General features: G+C 54.0%; 5 protein-coding genes across 5 annotated transcripts; 3 read left to right on the top strand and 2 right to left on the bottom strand.

Moving 5' to 3' along the window:
* Nucleotides 1–2879: 2879 nt before the first annotated feature.
* PG985_002168 (bZIP transcription factor (ap-1)) lies at nucleotides 2880–4804 on the top strand (the record flags this gene model as incomplete). The annotated part of the gene is made up of 4 exons (XM_066821937.1): nucleotides 2880–3362; nucleotides 3436–4204; nucleotides 4260–4572; nucleotides 4624–4804. The coding sequence occupies 4 exons, from the start codon at nucleotides 2880–2882 to the stop codon at nucleotides 4802–4804; spliced, it is 1746 nt and encodes a 581-aa protein (XP_066689369.1).
* A 945-nt stretch (nucleotides 4805–5749) lies between these two features.
* PG985_002167 (smr domain-containing protein) lies at nucleotides 5750–7473 on the top strand (the record flags this gene model as incomplete). The annotated part of the gene is made up of 2 exons (XM_066821936.1): nucleotides 5750–5776; nucleotides 5842–7473. 2 exons carry the CDS (start codon nucleotides 5750–5752, stop codon nucleotides 7471–7473), a joined length of 1659 nt encoding a protein of 552 aa, XP_066689368.1.
* An 823-nt stretch (nucleotides 7474–8296) lies between these two features.
* On the bottom strand, nucleotides 8297–8629 carry PG985_002166 (uncharacterized protein; the record flags this gene model as incomplete). Its single annotated transcript, XM_066821935.1, has 1 exon — nucleotides 8297–8629. One exon carries the CDS (start codon nucleotides 8627–8629, stop codon nucleotides 8297–8299), a length of 333 nt encoding a protein of 110 aa, XP_066689367.1.
* A 3048-nt stretch (nucleotides 8630–11677) lies between these two features.
* On the top strand, nucleotides 11678–13765 carry PG985_002165 (uncharacterized protein; the record flags this gene model as incomplete). Its single annotated transcript, XM_066821934.1, has 1 exon — nucleotides 11678–13765. The coding sequence occupies one exon, from the start codon at nucleotides 11678–11680 to the stop codon at nucleotides 13763–13765; it is 2088 nt and encodes a 695-aa protein (XP_066689366.1).
* A 309-nt stretch (nucleotides 13766–14074) lies between these two features.
* On the bottom strand, nucleotides 14075–15289 carry PG985_002164 (uncharacterized protein; the record flags this gene model as incomplete). Its single annotated transcript, XM_066821933.1, has 1 exon — nucleotides 14075–15289. One exon carries the CDS (start codon nucleotides 15287–15289, stop codon nucleotides 14075–14077), a length of 1215 nt encoding a protein of 404 aa, XP_066689365.1.
* Between the last annotated feature and the right edge of the window lie 2147 nt (nucleotides 15290–17436).

Genomic DNA, 17436 nt, shown 5'->3' with positions numbered 1-17436 from the left:
CGATTGTGGATAGCCAACTTTCAAGCAGACTGTCGCGGTCGAATTAAGCTGTCACGAGGGCTGCTGCAAATCGAACGAGAAGAAACGATCGATAGGGGGGGTCTCAAGGGTCGAACTGTTGACGTATCCACTGTTGTCGCTTTTCCGTGGTCCCCTTTGGTTCTGTGTCTGTCGCTAAGACTTCCCGCCATGCCAATTGCGGGGAAGCGCTGTGGGTAACGAAAGCACCCAGCACCTGGCACCGCCGCATCTGAGACCTGTCTCTCACTCGCCTCATGGCGAAGGCGCAGTTGGCAAGCAGCAGGAATTCATCTGAATTCCATTGCTCAAAAGTCCCCGCCCAGATCGGATTTATTGGGCACCTTCCTTCTTGCTTGTATCGACGGGAGTTATTCCTTCTCACAATTGTATCTTAGGTATCTGCCTGACCAAGTATGTGAGAGCATGGCGATGTCGAAGTTTTCTGAACAGGTCCCTACATATCTAACACTTGCAGTCATGTCTACGTAGCCGAACAGTTGTGATGCGACAATTAGACTATATATTGGCCGTTACTCAGGAATCCGGACGCCGTTCTTCAACGTAGAAACCACGCATAGCTGGCTGTATTCCTGTTGGGGTTCAGTTTGATAAGGTTCTGTTCTGCTTGTTTGTCGTGAACTAGTAGCGATAGCCTATACTTTGGCTCGATATATGTACCATACCCCCTGAACGTTCCATTCCTCGTTCACAATTGTCATAAGCAATTTGTTCTTATCGAGTTTACGTCATACTTGTGTGTGCATTCACACATCGACAATCAGTTGTATTTTGCCTATTGGCCATGTGACGATGTCCAAATTTACGGCTGGGCATACCTTAGATACCTTGTATGAGAGTAGCAAGGCATCTTGGCTCGGGAGACTTGGTATCTTGCTAAGTATAACCGTTCGAATGGCTACCTACAAGGTGACGATCATAGACAATGGCAAGATTTCGGCCAAGCACGCGAACTGAACCTGAGTCAACGTCGAATGTTCGCACTTCGGGGTTTGCTCCAAATTCCGAGTCTCGGCTGTTCAAGGAGGCTACACCGACCTACCTACAGTGCCGATCATTCGAGCAAAATACCATCAGCACTTACCCGGAAAGCGATAGGGATACCACCTGCCATAAATGCATGGCGCCAGAGGCAGCAGGCTGCTGGGGCCATATTAAGGGTATCTACGTGACAATATGACGATTCCAGGCAAAGGCTGAAGTGGTAACTTATGGGCAGACGGCTTGGTGGGTGAGTTCAGGAGGGCTGGATTTTGGGCGATCATCCGCTCCACACACCACATGGGTCAATTGACCCAAAGCCTCAGGGCGTTATCTGTAGGATGAATTTCTTGACAAAACAGGAAGTCTGCAACATATTTCTGGTCCACTACTTGTTGAATCTTGCCTTTTTGTTTTCTCATCTACCAAAGACATTGTACCTAAATTTTGGTCGTGCGGCTCTGCTTGCATGTAAAAGTAGGCAACCGATCAGCCGGGAATATGGTCTTACTGTATCCGGCTGTAAAGAGGTACGATGCGTATCTGGAGGCTTGGTGGCAAATCACGAACTGTTGGTCTAGAACCTACGTCAGGGTCGCCAAAGGCGTACTTCTGGGCGTAATCCGTATGCACCTCCGTTCTGACAATGTACCATACCGTAAGTATATGATCTACTGCATGCAATCCAAAGGGCGTCGTCGGGTTTTCATTCCCTTCTGACACCTGCATTCAAGTTCAAACGAGGGGCTGAGGGGTTGCAAGTCCTCCTGATGGGACTAGTAGGAGTGGGGGTGGGACTAGAAAAGGGAGATCAAATCTAATTTACCTATCTTATCGCCCAATAGCCGATATCCCCGAGTTGGTACGGCGCTGTGCACCGAAGATTCCGATGGGAGAGTTATTGCACCGGTGGCCGACCGCTCTGGGGCCTTGGTTCTTTGGGGAGAAAGAGTCAGGCAGGGCAAAAGGAAGATGGACAGACAGGGGTAGGCTAGTGAGGTGAGTGGTGAACCGGGCTTAGGAGCTTGCGCCGTCTCCCATTTAGTAGGTACAAGCTGCGCGGATGGGCCACACCAGCCTCTCACTGTCACGGTGACTCTTTTTAATGCAAGTCGCTTAGAAATCAGAAATCAGAAACGGACCTCGCCTTCTGGCCCCCTCTCTCAATTTCTTCCGTCACTGGCTCGACTCTCATGTTGGAATCCAGTCGTCCCTGTCCAACCCGTAACGTGTGCAATTCGATTCGATTCCTTCAATATTGTCCTGTTGCTATTGTTTGTTCTCTGTCCAACAAAGCCTTTCACCTCCCGTCCAGATTGGCACCCCCCTTCTAAACCAAGCAGGGGCGTGGCAGCAGCGAAAGGCGAACAAAAGGCACATTACATTGATTGGTTGATATCCAGTTGCTGCTAGAGAATCAGGCAGAAAGGCTCGCCATCAGTCTTACATATCCACTTCCGACCAGATTCCTCCACCATTACCACCACCTTTCACTGCGGACCCTTAGAGGCGACTTCGCACCCCCAACCGTACCTCTTACAACTACGTAACCTCAACAACACCGACAAATCTCGCTATAGTCTTGAATTCGCCTCGAAGCACTGGCTTCTTTCCACCGCTTGCACAGGCTGTGGAGGAACGGCTTCTATATCGTCGGCCTGTGAGATTTACCAAGCCGGCGGTGCACTGCCAGTATTCAACACTAGCGACACGGACTGTCACCGTTATACCTACCACCTTGTTTGCTTGTATTATTCGACAACGGGAAATCCAAATTGCCCGCCATCTGATAAATCTTCTAAACTGCCATTTTAATTCCACTTGACAAACCGCCCGTCGGCCGAACAACGATTGTCGCAATGGCGTCCACAAGCACCCAGGGCTTGCCTCATAACTTCATTCTCACCCCGCAGCAACAAAGTCTGTTGTATCGCGCGCTTACGTCGAACCAGCCGGCCAATGGTTCGCCCCCAGCTAATGCCCTGTCGGTGTCGCCTACTGCATTGAAGCAGACCGGCCCGTCCAAGGCAGATAGTGTGCAGGAAAGCCCGTTCCAGGACTACGACTACGACTTTGGCTCGGGTCCAGACGGCAGCTTCGACTTTGATTTCGCCAACGGTGCGTCGGGGCAGATGATTGGAGACTTGCCCAATCTGTCCCCCGGGAACGACTCTAATGATAGCTCCAAGGCCACAAGCCCGGAGAACGATGGCGCAGAGAAGAGAAGCTACCCGGACGAGGATGAAGGCGATAGAGAAGAGAATGGGAATAAGAGACGTGAAAGCGAGGGCAAAGTTCCCAAGAAGCCTGGCCGCAAGCCGCTTACCAACGAACCGAGTTCAGTGAGTAGCCCGCAATACAGCTCAAAAGCTCTCCCTCTTTCCATAGTGTCCCCTAGTCTAACAAAGAAATCAGAAAAGGAAGGCGCAAAATCGTGCCGCTCAGCGTGCCTTTCGTGAACGCAAGGAGCAGCATCTCAAGGATCTCGAGACCAAAGTAAAGGAACTTGAAGAGGCCTCTGCGACTACGCATAATGAGAACTCCCAGCTTCGTGCTCAAGTTGAGAAGATGACGATGGAGTTGAACGAGTATAAGAAGAGGTTGTCCCTAGCTCCCGCTCCTCGCGTTACTAGCGGGCCAACCCCTCAACAGAGTCTCTCGCACGGCACTTTTGGTGCCGGTCTTGTTAACACCATGAACGATGTCAATTTCCAATTTGAATTTCCTAAGTTTGGTCTACTTCCTGGCCCCTCTGAAGGGGCCAGTCCTACCAGCGGTAGCAAAGCCCCAAAGAGGACAACCTCGGCCGCGTCGACAACGGCGAACGGTTACGCTGGACAGTCCTCTCCTTCTACACGGGATCAAGCTACTCCGTCATCGACCAAGAGCCGCGAGAACTCCACCAGCCAGTCCAAAGACGCAACGAAGTATTCTAGCACCTCAAACCAGTCACCTTACGAGGTTGGTGGTAACGCGTCAAGGACTAGTCTAGACTCGACCAATTTCAGTATTGGTGGCACTGCATCGACATCCCCCTCCTCTTCGCACTCGAACGGTGGGCCGAGTTCGTCATGCGGCACCTCGCCTGAGCCCTACACTCAGTCGCCTCTTGGTTTCAAGCCCGTAGATACACTGACCACCATCGGAGAGGAGCAGCCTGCGCTCACCGTTGATAACGGCAATCGTAAGTATCCCCAAAGATGGATCCCCAGGCTCATAACACTGACATAGACTTGTAGATATGGCTGGCTTTGGATCGTTTGATTTCACCAACTTTGACTGGTTGGCCAATCAGAATGGCGGCCAATTCGATCCTCAGCTGTTTGGGGACTATCGTGAGCCCCAGGATAACATCCTGGCCAACACCACTTTCGACGACAGCTTCTTCAACGATGCGTTTGATGCAGACTTTATCACGCCATACAACGTGGCGCCAGCAAGCCCCAAGGCCCCAAAGAAGAACATCTGCGCCGAGATTGATGCCAGAAAGGAAGACGAAGATACAATCGTCACGACGGAAAATGGCAAACTTCTAACGTGCACCAACATCTGGTCAGTAACCCCAGCAAATGCCATAATGGTTCTCGAGCTAACTTTGAATAGGGAACAACTACAAAACTGCCCGAAGGTGCAGGCTGGCGACATTGACCTTGACGGCCTCTGCTCAGATCTCCAGAAGAAGGCCAAATGTGGCGGAACTGGAGCAGTTGTAGACGAGACCGACTTCAAGGCAGTCATGAAGAAACATCTCGGCAGCAACGAATCTCAATGCCCCGGGAACTGATTGTCTGTTTATGATTCCTTCAACGTCAGGATACTTTGAATTGTTCAAATGGGAGAAAAAAGATACCACGCATTTTCACGGGGATCTGGTTTCGAGTAAGCTGGGTTATTGGCAGGCGTCAAGGGGTTATATTATTTTGTTAACCAAGTTGAGATCATTGCTGGGAAAGACGGGGAATATTCGAACTGCAGTCCATGGGAGATCCAGGTGCCCAGAACATGGAATCAACAGTATATTTTTTCAATTGGAAGTGTATGCAGATGGGCAGGAACTAACTATGTACCATACCAACTTTGGTAGTATGTAGCGTTCTACTCTATTGTCGGGATGTTGAAAGTTCTATACAAGATAGGACTGCGATTTAGTTGAATAGTTATATAATATGAATGACGAGAGCACGTGTTTTGATGAAATACTTGGAATGCGCCTTAGCACTTGGTGATGTTGTGTTCTATAGATTCTGAGGTTCAGATTGATAGGTAGGTCTCTGCCGAGTACGGAGTATTCAGTTTGGGGATAACCTAGCATAGTGTGTTCCTTAGGCACCTGAGCTTTGGCTTTTCCCGACGGCTAGCAGCCTCCCCCACCTGACCTGCTGAGGCCATCGGAGATCCTGACGCATCATTTTCAAAGGTGAAGGTGGATACCAGCACCATTCAATTGACCACCGGCTTAGGCATTACCACCACATTAATTCTATGCATCGCTTTCTTCTGTCCTTGTGCATATCAGTCGACGAGTCGATCGCATTTCCTCCTTGTCTCACAAACCGTTCGATCGCGCTCCATTATTTACTTGACAATGATTTCGCCCGCATCCCTCACTCTGAATCCTTGCGTTTATGTAAAAAAGTCAACAAACACCCATCCCAGCTGAGCGCGACCCTTTCTGACGGTGTTGGTTGCGAAGAGAGATAAGTGTACTGCTGTGTACATTTAGAAAAATATGGAGGATCCAACTGCCAGGCTGGTCGTATGTACCGACCCTTGTATTCTCTTTGGCTTTTTGTCCGCGTTACTAAGTCTAGTTTTACTTAGGGCGAATTATCCTCGTTTCTTGATGAGCCAACTATTTTGTCAATATGTAGTGATTTTCATCTCAATGATCCGGAGCAATTCCAAACAGCTCGGGAAATCCTCCTCAGCATATCGCGCGATGTCGAAGCAGAGGAGGCCACCGGCTTCAACCCCAGCGGCATTGGCGCCGACGAGCTTGTCGACATCAACAAACTCAATTTGGATGACGCAGATGAGACCGCCGCCGCTGTCAACGAAAGCGACGTCAAGAGCAGTGATGGACTCACTACTACCACTGACAGCTCACAGGCGCAAAGTCTGTTTTCGGCCTCTTCCTCCAAGGCATCTACCATCGATGCGTCGGAAACATTCCGTGTTGGCGTTTTCGATGGGTTGAGAGACGCCGAGAAAGAGGAACAGCTTCTGTCCATGTTCACTTCCCTCAAGCCCGTGGACGTCAGGCTGGCTCTAAAGAAAACAAAGGGAGACGCCAGCCTTGCCATTGACCATTTACTGAACATCGAGTGGCTGGAGCAAACTGGTCAACGCGTTAAGGGGGTCGATGGTTTCTACACTCCAGATGAGACTGCCCCCCAGCGGAAGCGGAAGGGCAAGAAGAAGAAGGCCGGCGTCCGAGCCTCGGAGAGCAAAGGTTCGAGCCCCAGCTCACCGGTTGATTCGGAGGATGGAGCAGGTCTGAATGTGGCCAGTTTGGATACCGAACTTCACCACGCCCAGAATATCGCGTACCTGTCCGAACGCTTCACTCAGCCCGAATCCGACGTGTCAGCCATTTACTACAATCGCGGCGAATCCATGGGTGCTTCTGTCATCCAAATTGTCGACAATTATCTCGCTCTCGGTATTCAGCCCGTGTTTGGGCCACAGTTATCTGCCTTTGAGGAACAGCTCAAGAAGCAGTATTCTTGGATACCTGTAGAGTATTTCCCTCCAATCATAGAGCTCACTCCGACGCGGGGCTACGCCGAGGATGTTGTCGGGATCCTGGCCAGCTATTTCGAGAAACCCGAGTATCTCAAGTACGATATTTCCTATTCTGTCGCGTCCTCGGCTGCCGATGGCGAGCTCCTGTCGAGCAACGGCGTGATCGACTTGAGAGCAAAGCCAGCTGCTTCGAGTGGCTCGACCACGCCTGTGACTGGAAGTTTCCCAACCAACTTGAAGTCTGCCACGGCAAGCGTGCAGAACTGGACTGCGATGCGCGATCATTCATACAACTCTGCGGCCGCGGCTTTCAGGAAGGGCCGGAGCGACCCCATGTTTAGATTGGCCGCTGGGTACTACGCGGAACGAGCTCGAGAACAGGCGAGCGCCCAACGCAATGCGGCCAGCATCGAAGCAGGCTATCTTGTCGAGCAGAGCAGTACGGCCGATAAGATCGACCTCCACGGCCTCACGGTGCAAGATGGCGTGAACATTGCTCTCCAGTATGTACGGAGGTGGTGGGAGCGCCTGGGCGAAGACAAGGCCCGAAAGGCCCGGGACGGGTTCACCGTGGTCACGGGAATAGGAAGACACAACAGCGACGGAAAGTCCCGACTTCGGACCAATGTGTGTAAGGCACTCTTGGCCGATGGCTGGAAAGTCGAAGTCCTTACGGGACAGTTCCTCGTTACAGGGAGAAAACGCTAGCCGAGCGAGCACCTCTGAGTGTTTGGCTTTTGAGAGGAAAATAATACAGGCATAAAACATATTGATGTTACTGTCTTAGTGACGCATGATGCCGGGGCGGAAATCACGCCAGACATCACAGGCGTCCAAAGCCTTGACCAAGGCGGCTTCTTCTGCACGCAAGATACAGGACAGTTGCAGGGAGGTTTACGAGACCATGAGAAGAGTCGATTGGCTATGCAAGATCATTTAGACCATGGTTTTGGAACAATAGAGGCTAAGAAAAAGTTGGATTACTATTGGCATGAGCATTGCGAGAAAGTTCGGACTCCGGAGAGGAAATTATGGCAGCTGAAGAGGTTAGCCCAGCAGGCATACCCGTGCCTTCCCCGTGGGGGAAATAGTGGAGGTCATTCGGCATGCCAGCCTTGAAGGGGTATAGTGAGTCTTGTCTTGCCATTATTCAGAGAGAGCACCGGTGAAATCGCCGGATTGAGTCCGAGTAGCATATAATACATGATAATGGACCGGATTTGGCCGTCACGATGACGGTTGACCCAAGCCCATGGCAGCCTGTATACCCCGCTGAGTGTCTGTATCGACTGCATTATCCGAGGCATACATTAGAATAAATAGAAGCCGTTGGGGCTGTGGGACTTACATCCCTTGTACCTTGACCTATGCATTGAAGCCGGTCAGCGTCCCAAGCTTCAGTCGGAGCTCTGTTAGATAGGATGGCCTCGGCAATGTATCTGGCTCTGCTACTCTTTGCAGTCATATCGCCCATTGCTGCGATAAGATTACCATCTTCCTATGATGTTGTATGGGACAGCCCGGGCTTGAATCACTCGGCAGATTCTATGCCCGTCGGGGGTGGTGACATTGGACTCAATACCTGGTCAGAGAATGGTATGTCCCAAGTATGCAAACCATCAGACGTGACTCTGACGCTGCAGCAGGGACGATTCTGTTTTACATTGCCAAGAGTGGCACTTTCGATGAGAACAATGCGCTCCTCAAGCTCGGGCGCGTGAGGCTCACCTTCGACCCGAACCCTTTTTCCGGGGACGGTCCTTTCGAGCAGAGGTTGTCCATCAATGACGGGCACGTCACCTACACCGGCAAGGATAACACTACGGCCAAGATCTGGGTCGACGTTTTCAACCCCGTCGTCCATCTTGAGATTGACAGCCCGCAGCCGGTCTCGGTCAGCCTGGCGTACGAGAACTGGAGACACCAAGACCGGCAATTGGTGGGCGAGGAGCGCAATCAGGGCTCGTGGGGCTTATATTCCTCGAGGGTTCCGAACGGAACGACGTATGCGGATTCTGTCGACTTCCACGAGGGCGGCGTTCTCATGAGCCATCGCAATGAGAAGCTTGACTTGTGGAACTTCCAGGTGACCCAGCAGAAGCTGGAGGATTTTAAGGATAAGCTGTACAATCCCATGCGCAACAATGAGGTAGGCATACTTTGACCCTCTCAGGCCAGGCTCGTTTTCAGACCACCAACTAAAGTGTTTATAGTTTGGCCTCTGGGTGCACTCTCCTGACTTGGAGCCAGGAAACATCACGTCCGGACATTATGTCAATACCACCTACAAGGCGTGGAACCTGGTGGCCTCTGCCCCAAAGACATCGTTCAACATCGGGATCGCGCTCTACCAGAACCAGACAAAGACCCACGATGAGTGGCTAGCCCGGCTAACAGAGGTCGCCGGCAGCGCAATGAACAACACCCAGGAAGAGTCGATAAGCTGGTGGCACCAGTATTGGGACCGCTCCTACATCATCATCAACGAGGACGCCGGCCCCGAAGACCCGGGGTTCCAAGTCGGCAAGAACTATCAGCTGTGGCGGTACATGATGGGCTGCAACGCCTTCGGCGAATGGCCGACCAAGTTCAACGGCGGCCTGTTCACGTTCGACCCGTACCTGGTGAACCCGTCCCGCGCCTGGACCCCGGACCACCGGCGCTGGGGCGGGGGCACGTTCACCGCGCAGAACCAGCGGCTGCTGTACTGGCCGCTCCTCCGCACCGGCGACTTCGACGTCATGAAGGCCCAGTTCGACTTCTACAAGCGCATCACTCCCAATGCCTTGATCCGGGGTCGGCACTACCACGACGTCGAGGCGGCCTACTTCCTCGAGCAGGGCGATAACACCGGGCTGTCTAACGTTTTCGAGTACAATGCTCAGTGGTATGATGATGAGAACCCCATTCCTAGGCCTTCATTCTTCCCCGACGGGGATCTCTGGAACGTGTGGCTCAGCAACCTTCAAGACACAGCCAAGTAAGGATTTACATCCATAGTATCAGTTTAACTAGTATCCGACACTTTACTAACACGCCTACAGCGAGTTTGCCGACATGATTCTGCAGGCCAACATGTACTCGGGATTGGACGTCACGCCATATCTGGAGTTCATCGAGTATCAGCTGGCATGGTTCGACAAATACTACCGCAAAGAAGCCAACAAGCGTTCCCCCTGGCAGCTGGACGGCTACTACGGCAACGAGACGCTGATCATCTACCCGGCGTCGGCCGCCGAGACCTACAAGGAGGCGTACAACCCCTCTTCGACGACGTCGGGCCTGCGCAAGCTCCTCACGGACCTCCTGGCCGTCGACCAGTACCGGGTCGCGGACCACGCGCACTACCAGCGGTACCTGGCCACGATCCCGCCGACGCCGCTGCGCCAGCAGCAGGGCCGTACCTGCATCGCGCCCGCGCTGGCCTACACGCGCATCCAGAACAGCGAGACGCCGCAGCTGTACCCCGTCTTCCCCTGGGGCGAGTACGGGCTGGGTCGGCCGAACCTGTCGCACGCCCTCGACACGTACCGGTACGACACGGAGACGCAGGCGGGGCACGGCAACCGGGGGTGGAACCAGGACGTCATCTGGCTGGCGCGGCTGGGGCAGACGGCCGAGGCGGCGGCCATGACCGAGGACCGGTTCCGCGACAGCGACGTCTGCCGGTTCCCGGCCTTCAAGGGCCCCAACTTCGACTGGACCCCCGACTTCAACCACTACGGCGCCGCGGCCCTGGGGCTGCACGAGCAGCTCGTCCAGACCTTCGTGGGCGACGACATCCGGCTGCTGGCGGCGTGGCCGGATCGCTGGGGGGCGCGGTTCAGGGTCTGGGCGCCGCGGAATACGACGTTGGAGGGCGTGGTTGAGAAGGGGAACAAGATGGCTTCGCTGACTGTGCTGCCGGAGAGCCGGGAGGGGGATGTGATTTACGGTCAAGAATAGGATAATAACCTGCTGGTTGTGATGGGGAGACTGCTCTCCTGCAACAGTCACTCCCTGGCTATGATCGTTCATACCTACATATAACATGATATATTGTAATCGCCTGATCTTTTACATATGGTGCCCATGTGCATCGGTTGTAAGTTGCTTAGATGTGAGCTACGAGCTGTCCTTCGAGCGGGTACCAACCATATTTGCATAATATGTAGATGAGGACATGATGTGACGATTGGATTCCAAATAAGAGACGTCGGTTGTGCCGTTCGGATAGGTGAAGTTCGATAGGTGGGATTACTCATAGCACAGTCAGTGAGTTCGTTCGGCCTTTGCTATTCGGGGTAGTGCGGAGCAAATGCCGGCAGCAGGCAATGCGGCGCATGCGGTCCCCCCGCATCTTGACTTGAGATAGGGCGTGCATAATCTTGATGCAAGCTAGCCAATAAGGGGTACTCTTGTATTGCGCAGGGCGCCAGGCGAAATACGAGTCGCTGACTAGCCCATCCTACCAGCCTACCACCAACATCCCATCTGATTCCACATGCATCCCACCGGAGGCTAGAATAGTGCACATAAGAGCGCAACTTTATTTGGGACTGAGCATGACAAAACATGATTACCCTTCTAGGCATGATCCAAGGTACAGGATAGATGGACAGACTATTGGTGGATGATAGAATTATTATCATCACTCTCCAAAGTAGTACTACTGTCAGTACTACTATAACAGATGCTACGTCTCATTTGTTCTATTAGGCTGGCTGTTATAACCACTTACCTGTCAGTTGCATTCCACCTTGGCACAGCATCCTCAGCATACAGCACATTTCCCTCAACAAGCTTGGAGCACGTCGTAAACCAAGCAGAACTGTTCGGAGCCCACGATCCGTTCTTCTCCTTTAACCACTATTACTTTATCTCCTCGGCCGAAAATCCCGGGAAAGGGGGAGGAAAAGAAAAAGAAGAAGAGATGGCTACCGCCGTGGCAACAGGAGCCGACGGATGGCACGCCGGCGAGCGCGCCATCCAGCACACCTTGCTCGGCGACCGTGAGCGGCCGCGCGACAATCCCACTTTCCACGGCCTCGCGCCCTCGTACGGGTACCGCGTGCAGAACTCGCCCCTGGTCGCCTTTGGAGCCCTCGACCGCGCCGGCCGGCCCTGGACCACCATCTGGGGTGGCGAGGCCGGGTTTTGCCGACCCGTTGCGCAGGGCGTGCTGGGTGTCCGCGGCACCGCGGTGGATGCGCAGTATGATCCGGTCCTGAATACCCTATTTGGAGAAGGAGCCGGAGGCATTCAAGATGGCGAGGTCGTCCGTCCCGAGGGCGGCAAGGTCATGTCCGGCCTATCGATCGACCTCGAGACGCGCGACCGCGTCAAACTCGCCGGACGGCTGGTAGCCGGGGCAGTGAGTCTCACGGCCCAGGACGGCGCTCTCGCGGATCTGCAGATGGCCTTCCAGGTGACGGAGAGCCTGGGGAACTGCCCCAAGTACCTGAACAAAAAGCGCATCGTGCCGCACGTGCCGCGTCCGCAGCTCCTGAGTCAGGGGCAGCACCAGCCCCTACCCGACGAGGCCATCGAGCTCGTCCACAAGGCGGACCTGTTCTTCATCTCGAGCAAGCACGGCGCCCCCGCCGGCAGCAACGAGAGCAGCAGCAGCGAGGCGGAGAGCATGGACACGAACCACCGGGGCGGCCCGGCCGGCCTCGTGCGCGTCTTCCGCAACGACGCCTCCGAAGGCGTCGCGCTCGTCTACCCCGAATACAGCGGCAACCGGCTCTACCAGACCCTCGGCAACCTGCAGGCGGACCCGGCCGTCGGCCTCGCCGTCCCGGACTTTGCGACGGGCGACGTGCTCTACCTGACGGGCCGCGCCTCGATCCTCGTCGGCGACAGGGCGGCCGCGTACCTCCCGCGCTGCAAGCTCGCCGTCCGCATCGACGTGCGGGACCACCGCTTCGTGCGGGACGGCCTGCCCTTCCGCGGCTCCGTCGTCGACTACTCGCCCTACAACCCGCCCGTCCGGCGCCTCGTCAGCGAGAAGGCAGCTCCCGGGGGCGGTGCCTCCTCTACGGACGAGGCCGGCCTCGGTACCGCGCGGCTCGTGTCGCGCGAGGAGATCACGCCCACGATTTCGCGGTACTTGTTCCAGCTATCGCTATCTCCCAACCGTGCCGCTGCTGCGCAGCACCAGCAAGCTCCCCTCTGGCATCCCGGCCAGCACGTCACCCTCGACTTCGGCCCCGAACTCGACCACGGCTGGAGCCACATGCGAGACGACGACCCGCAGAGCCTCAACGACGACTTCGTGCGGACCTTTACCGTCAGCAGCAGCCACGCGCCGCCCTTTTCCTCACCTTCTTCGTCTGACGAACCCATCGAGTTCGAAATCACAGTCCGCCGCCACGGCCCCGCGACGGGCCTGCTCGCCAAGTGGAACCCGCGCGTCCCGCTAGAGCTGCCCGTCCTCGGGTTCGGGGGCGAGGAGGCGTTCCGGCTGCCGATCCTCGCGCAGGCCGCGGAGAACAGCAACGCAAAGAACCCGGCACACAAAACCACGAGTATTTTCGTGGCGGGGGGCGTGGGGATCACGCCGTTGATGGCGCAGGCTAGGGGGGTACTGCAATCCTTGTCGTCTGATGACGGCGATGAAGCGTTGCCATTAAAAGTCCTCTGGAGCCTGCGGAGCGAAGACCTGGCTCTCGCGGTGAAGGTCGTCGAGAAGGACCCCGGGCTGGGGAAGGACGGCGCCACCACACTCTTCGTGACAGGATCGCCCGGTGGTGGTGATAGGGACAGTGGCGGGGCGGAGGAAACGGCCGAACAGCAGCAACATAAGCTCAACGTAGCGCGGCTAAAAGAGATGGGCGTGGTTGTCAAGATGGGGCGCATGGGGCGGGACGATGTCCTGGGTACCGCCGCCGCAGCCACGGGTGGCAAGTCCGGCGAAAGCAAGAGGCGATTCTTCTGCTGTACGGGACCCGAGCTGATGAAGAGGCTGTTGCAGTGGACCGAGGGGGAAGATGTCGTGTTTGAGAGTTTTCAGTACTAATGCAGTTGGGGAAGCACAAAAGTACACAAAATAGGAGAGGGGTACATCCACCTAGTACCTGCAAATTAGACAAATCACTTGCTTTGGCGCATCTTGCACACACTGTTTAGTTATTTCCAATTTTTTTTTTTTTGTTCTTGGTACCAGTGCAACTGAGCGTGTGGACGTTGTCCAACTGCGAGCCGGTACAAAACTTGCTATACGCCAGTCAAAAGGTGGCTCCGGAATATGCATTCGCTGCAAAACACAAATCTATCCTGTTCCCTCCCATAAGCAAATGCACGAAGGGCGCTAACTTTTATAGTACTTTTAGAGCAACGTCCAGTCGCCTTCCTCTTCTTCGTCTTCCTCGTCTTCCTGGCCATCAGCGCCATGCCGTGCATCTTGTTCCTTGCCGTCATTGCCGTTCCTGTCGTGGTTTGAGGCAATGTCCAGCGTGAGTTGGTCCACGAGGATCCGGAGTTCCCTCAGCTTGTCGGCAAGTACCGCAGAGTCCTGGCGGTCTTCCCGACTGGCTGTTCGCTCCAATCGGTTATGGCTGTCGAAAAACTTCTGCCCGCTGGATTCTGATCCATCATCGGTTTCCGGAGCGTCGGTGTTCCTCGGGGGGTCACTCAGCTGTAGCCGGAGGGCGTCTCGCTCCCGTATAAGTCGCTGCATGTGGGAAGTGGAGTCTCGCAGCAGAGCATCCTGCTCCACCAGCCGATCCTTGAGCCTATCCTCGAGCCTTTTCACATCGCTTTCGCTTCCCACCCCCTGTGCCAGCGCCATTTCCCGCCCGTTTGCGCAATTCGCTATCGTCCGCCGCAGCTTGTCTTCGTAGTCTTGGAGCGCGGGGTAGTACGTCTTCAACGCACCCGGTAACCTCAGCGCCGGCTTTATGACATAGCTAGCGACGGCCGAGGAGACGCTGGACGAGAATGCCGGAAGCAGGTGCTTGTTCTGGTTGGCCAGGGTGAGCATCTGGCCTGACAAATCGAGACAGAACTGCGTGTTGGACTGGATGGCCTGGGTGAGTGCGTTGATACGTTCGGCTACATCCTGCTGTGATTCGTCCGGGTGAAGCGGTAGACGCCTGGGGTCGATGGGCACGGCATCGTCTTCAAAGCGGTCAGGCGAAAGAGAGACCGATGTATAGATATTCGATGCCAAGGCTCGGCCATGTGGACGGTTGCTCGGCGCAGGATTCCTCGAAGCGCGGTGGTGATGCTTGGCAACGGATGGGGTATCATAAGGAGAAGGCTGGTTAACTGGCTTCTTATGCCGAGGTAGCGATTTCTTGCCGTACTCGCTCAGGATGGACTGGTTGTGTGGATTGCCGGGGTCACGAGGTCGTCGCTGGTTCGCGGGGACACGTGTAAGAGGCAACCTCACGAATCCATGCTCGTCGACGCTTTCGTTGTTACTTGCTGCTGTTGACGACAGGTCAAGGTGGCTAATCTGGCTATCTGACAGTAGCAGGCCGGGAGCGTCGTTGTCATGGTTGGCCGACGATGGAGCCCTCTGGCCCAAGAAGTTATCCATACTGCTATGAAGTGGATTCGTGGTAGGCGGATCGAGTTCCGAATGCTAGTCGCGAACCTCGGGCGATTGGGGACTCTCCATACTGAAGTGCCGTCGTGTAGGTGAGAGTAAGATGATGGATGTGCCAGGAAATGACGTCCATCCAGACGAATCTTCTTGCAGATGGATGGAAGGGAGTGGACGAGAGAGGAGAATTAACTCGATGGACGAGAAAAATATAATAGAATAAAAAAGAGTGACACGCTTTTCTCTGGTCTCAGAGTTTAACAGACACCTGGGACTGTGTAAGTTGATAGGCCTGACGCGATAAGAGGGAGTTGAGGCTCACAAAGTCCGCGCCAGATACCCACCAACCAACCGTTTGGGCGAAGCGAGACAGTTAACGCGGCGGAAACACCAGCACAACACATATACTGGGTAGCCGCTGCGTGACTTCTTCCCTTTGGACAAGGCGATTTTAAGGCAGATTTTCCTTGATTGCGGCTGCCTGTTCTGCAGGTCGTTGACCGAGCTACGAAGGCGTCTGCATTTTAGGGCATGTGCGTCTCTCCTAGGACTGCGCCAATGCAGGTTGCGACTTAAGTTCAGTCAGGCGGCAGAAAAGTGACGTTGCCGGTTGCGCGCGACGAATGTCACTGTTCGTCCATTTCTGTCGATTCCTGCAGCTTCTGCAAACTTTCCTCGCGTTCAGGTGTGGTAACGTAGGTAGACGGGTTGAAACACATTGCTGGCCTCTCTCAAGACATGTGAGCTCGGAGGAGGTGAAGAACACACGTCCAGATCAAGACACTGACTGCAGTATATTTGCCAAAGAACTGGAAAAACTAAGTGTTAGAAAACCGATTCTCGATCAATGTGTTTGTAGACGAGTTGCTCCCAGCTTCTTTGCAAACGAGTAAATAAGTACTCGAGACTTGACTGTACGCCTGCATGCTTCTGCTTTCAAACTATAGCATTGGGTATATAATGCAAAGCTTACAGTATTACAAGCTATGGAGATTGGAGGCAGTGATAATTGCTGGTGTGACTAGTCAGTATGTACCCTAGTAAACAAACTTCTTCCATTCAAATGGGCACTCAACACCTTCAAGGTGGCATAGTATAGTGGTCAGTACAACACATTGTGGTCTAGTATCATAATGATTCTGTGTAGACCCCGGTTCGATTCCGGGTGCCGCCAATCTTTTTGGGATTTTTGCATGTCTGCTCGGCCTGCGACCAGTTCAGTTCTTTTTGTCGGTCGTAAGTAGTTGCTTAGGTAGCTGCAACGATATGAACAGCAAGGATCTGTACAGGAGCAACACGCGTTTCCTGACGAGTATAAGAGCTTTGTTTTGGTAGAGTATGTCTATCTGGCAGTGTTCTTACTCTAATATCAGAAAAAACACAAACGATGCATTAAATTAAACTATCTTCACGTTCTGAACAATACACCAACTGAATGCAAATCATGCAAATCACGCAAATCGCATGTTGAGTCGCTTGCTTCAATGGGGTAAGGGCATCTAGTATGAGGGGCCTTGCTTGCATGAACAGCTCGGTATAGTTTGTCTACTTCACCGACATACGAACGAGCCCGGTGCAGTAGGTTGCGAACCTTGACAGTATTATTCGAAATAAGCCCAATGCCGCCGACGATAGGAAGCTTTTCCCGGACAATGGGCTGTTCGACACGGCCAGATGCGAAAAATTTCTCGTCACAGGCCAGGAAATGGAGGACTGACACCCCGCTATCGGGGCGACTTATAAAAGTTACGTCCCTGGGTCCCTCGCTCCACTTGAAAAGCTCCGGTGCTCCTCTCGGGATACATGGGCGTTTTAGCGCTTAGGCACTGACTGGGCAAAGGCAATGCGCCTAGAGCTTCACGTGGACCTTTGTTTCGCGAGCGGCGGGCAGAGAGAGAACGGCCAGCAGCGAAAGGGGGATGGCAAAGTGGTAGTTGATATGGGCACTGACAGGTTGCAATTGCGTTTGCTGTTAACCGATCTTAACCAGGTAAGGGATGTCAGGGTAGCACTGGGACGGTATAAGTTGAGTGGCTGGTTGTATAGATTACGGACTGTTTTTTTGCTCCAGTTGTGCTCCAGTCGCTATATACCCGCCCCAACTTGCTGCATAGTATCTGTTGACTGTAGCTGACGACCCC

The sequence above is a fragment of the Apiospora marii genome (genome assembly GCF_038362585.1).
Source record: "Apiospora marii strain CBS 49790 chromosome Unknown utg000002l_segment0_segment0, whole genome shotgun sequence".
NCBI lineage: Eukaryota > Fungi > Ascomycota > Sordariomycetes > Amphisphaeriales > Apiosporaceae > Apiospora > Apiospora marii.
The sequence above is the reverse complement of the archived record's forward strand: the minus strand, read 5'-3'. Positions and strand labels throughout refer to the sequence as shown.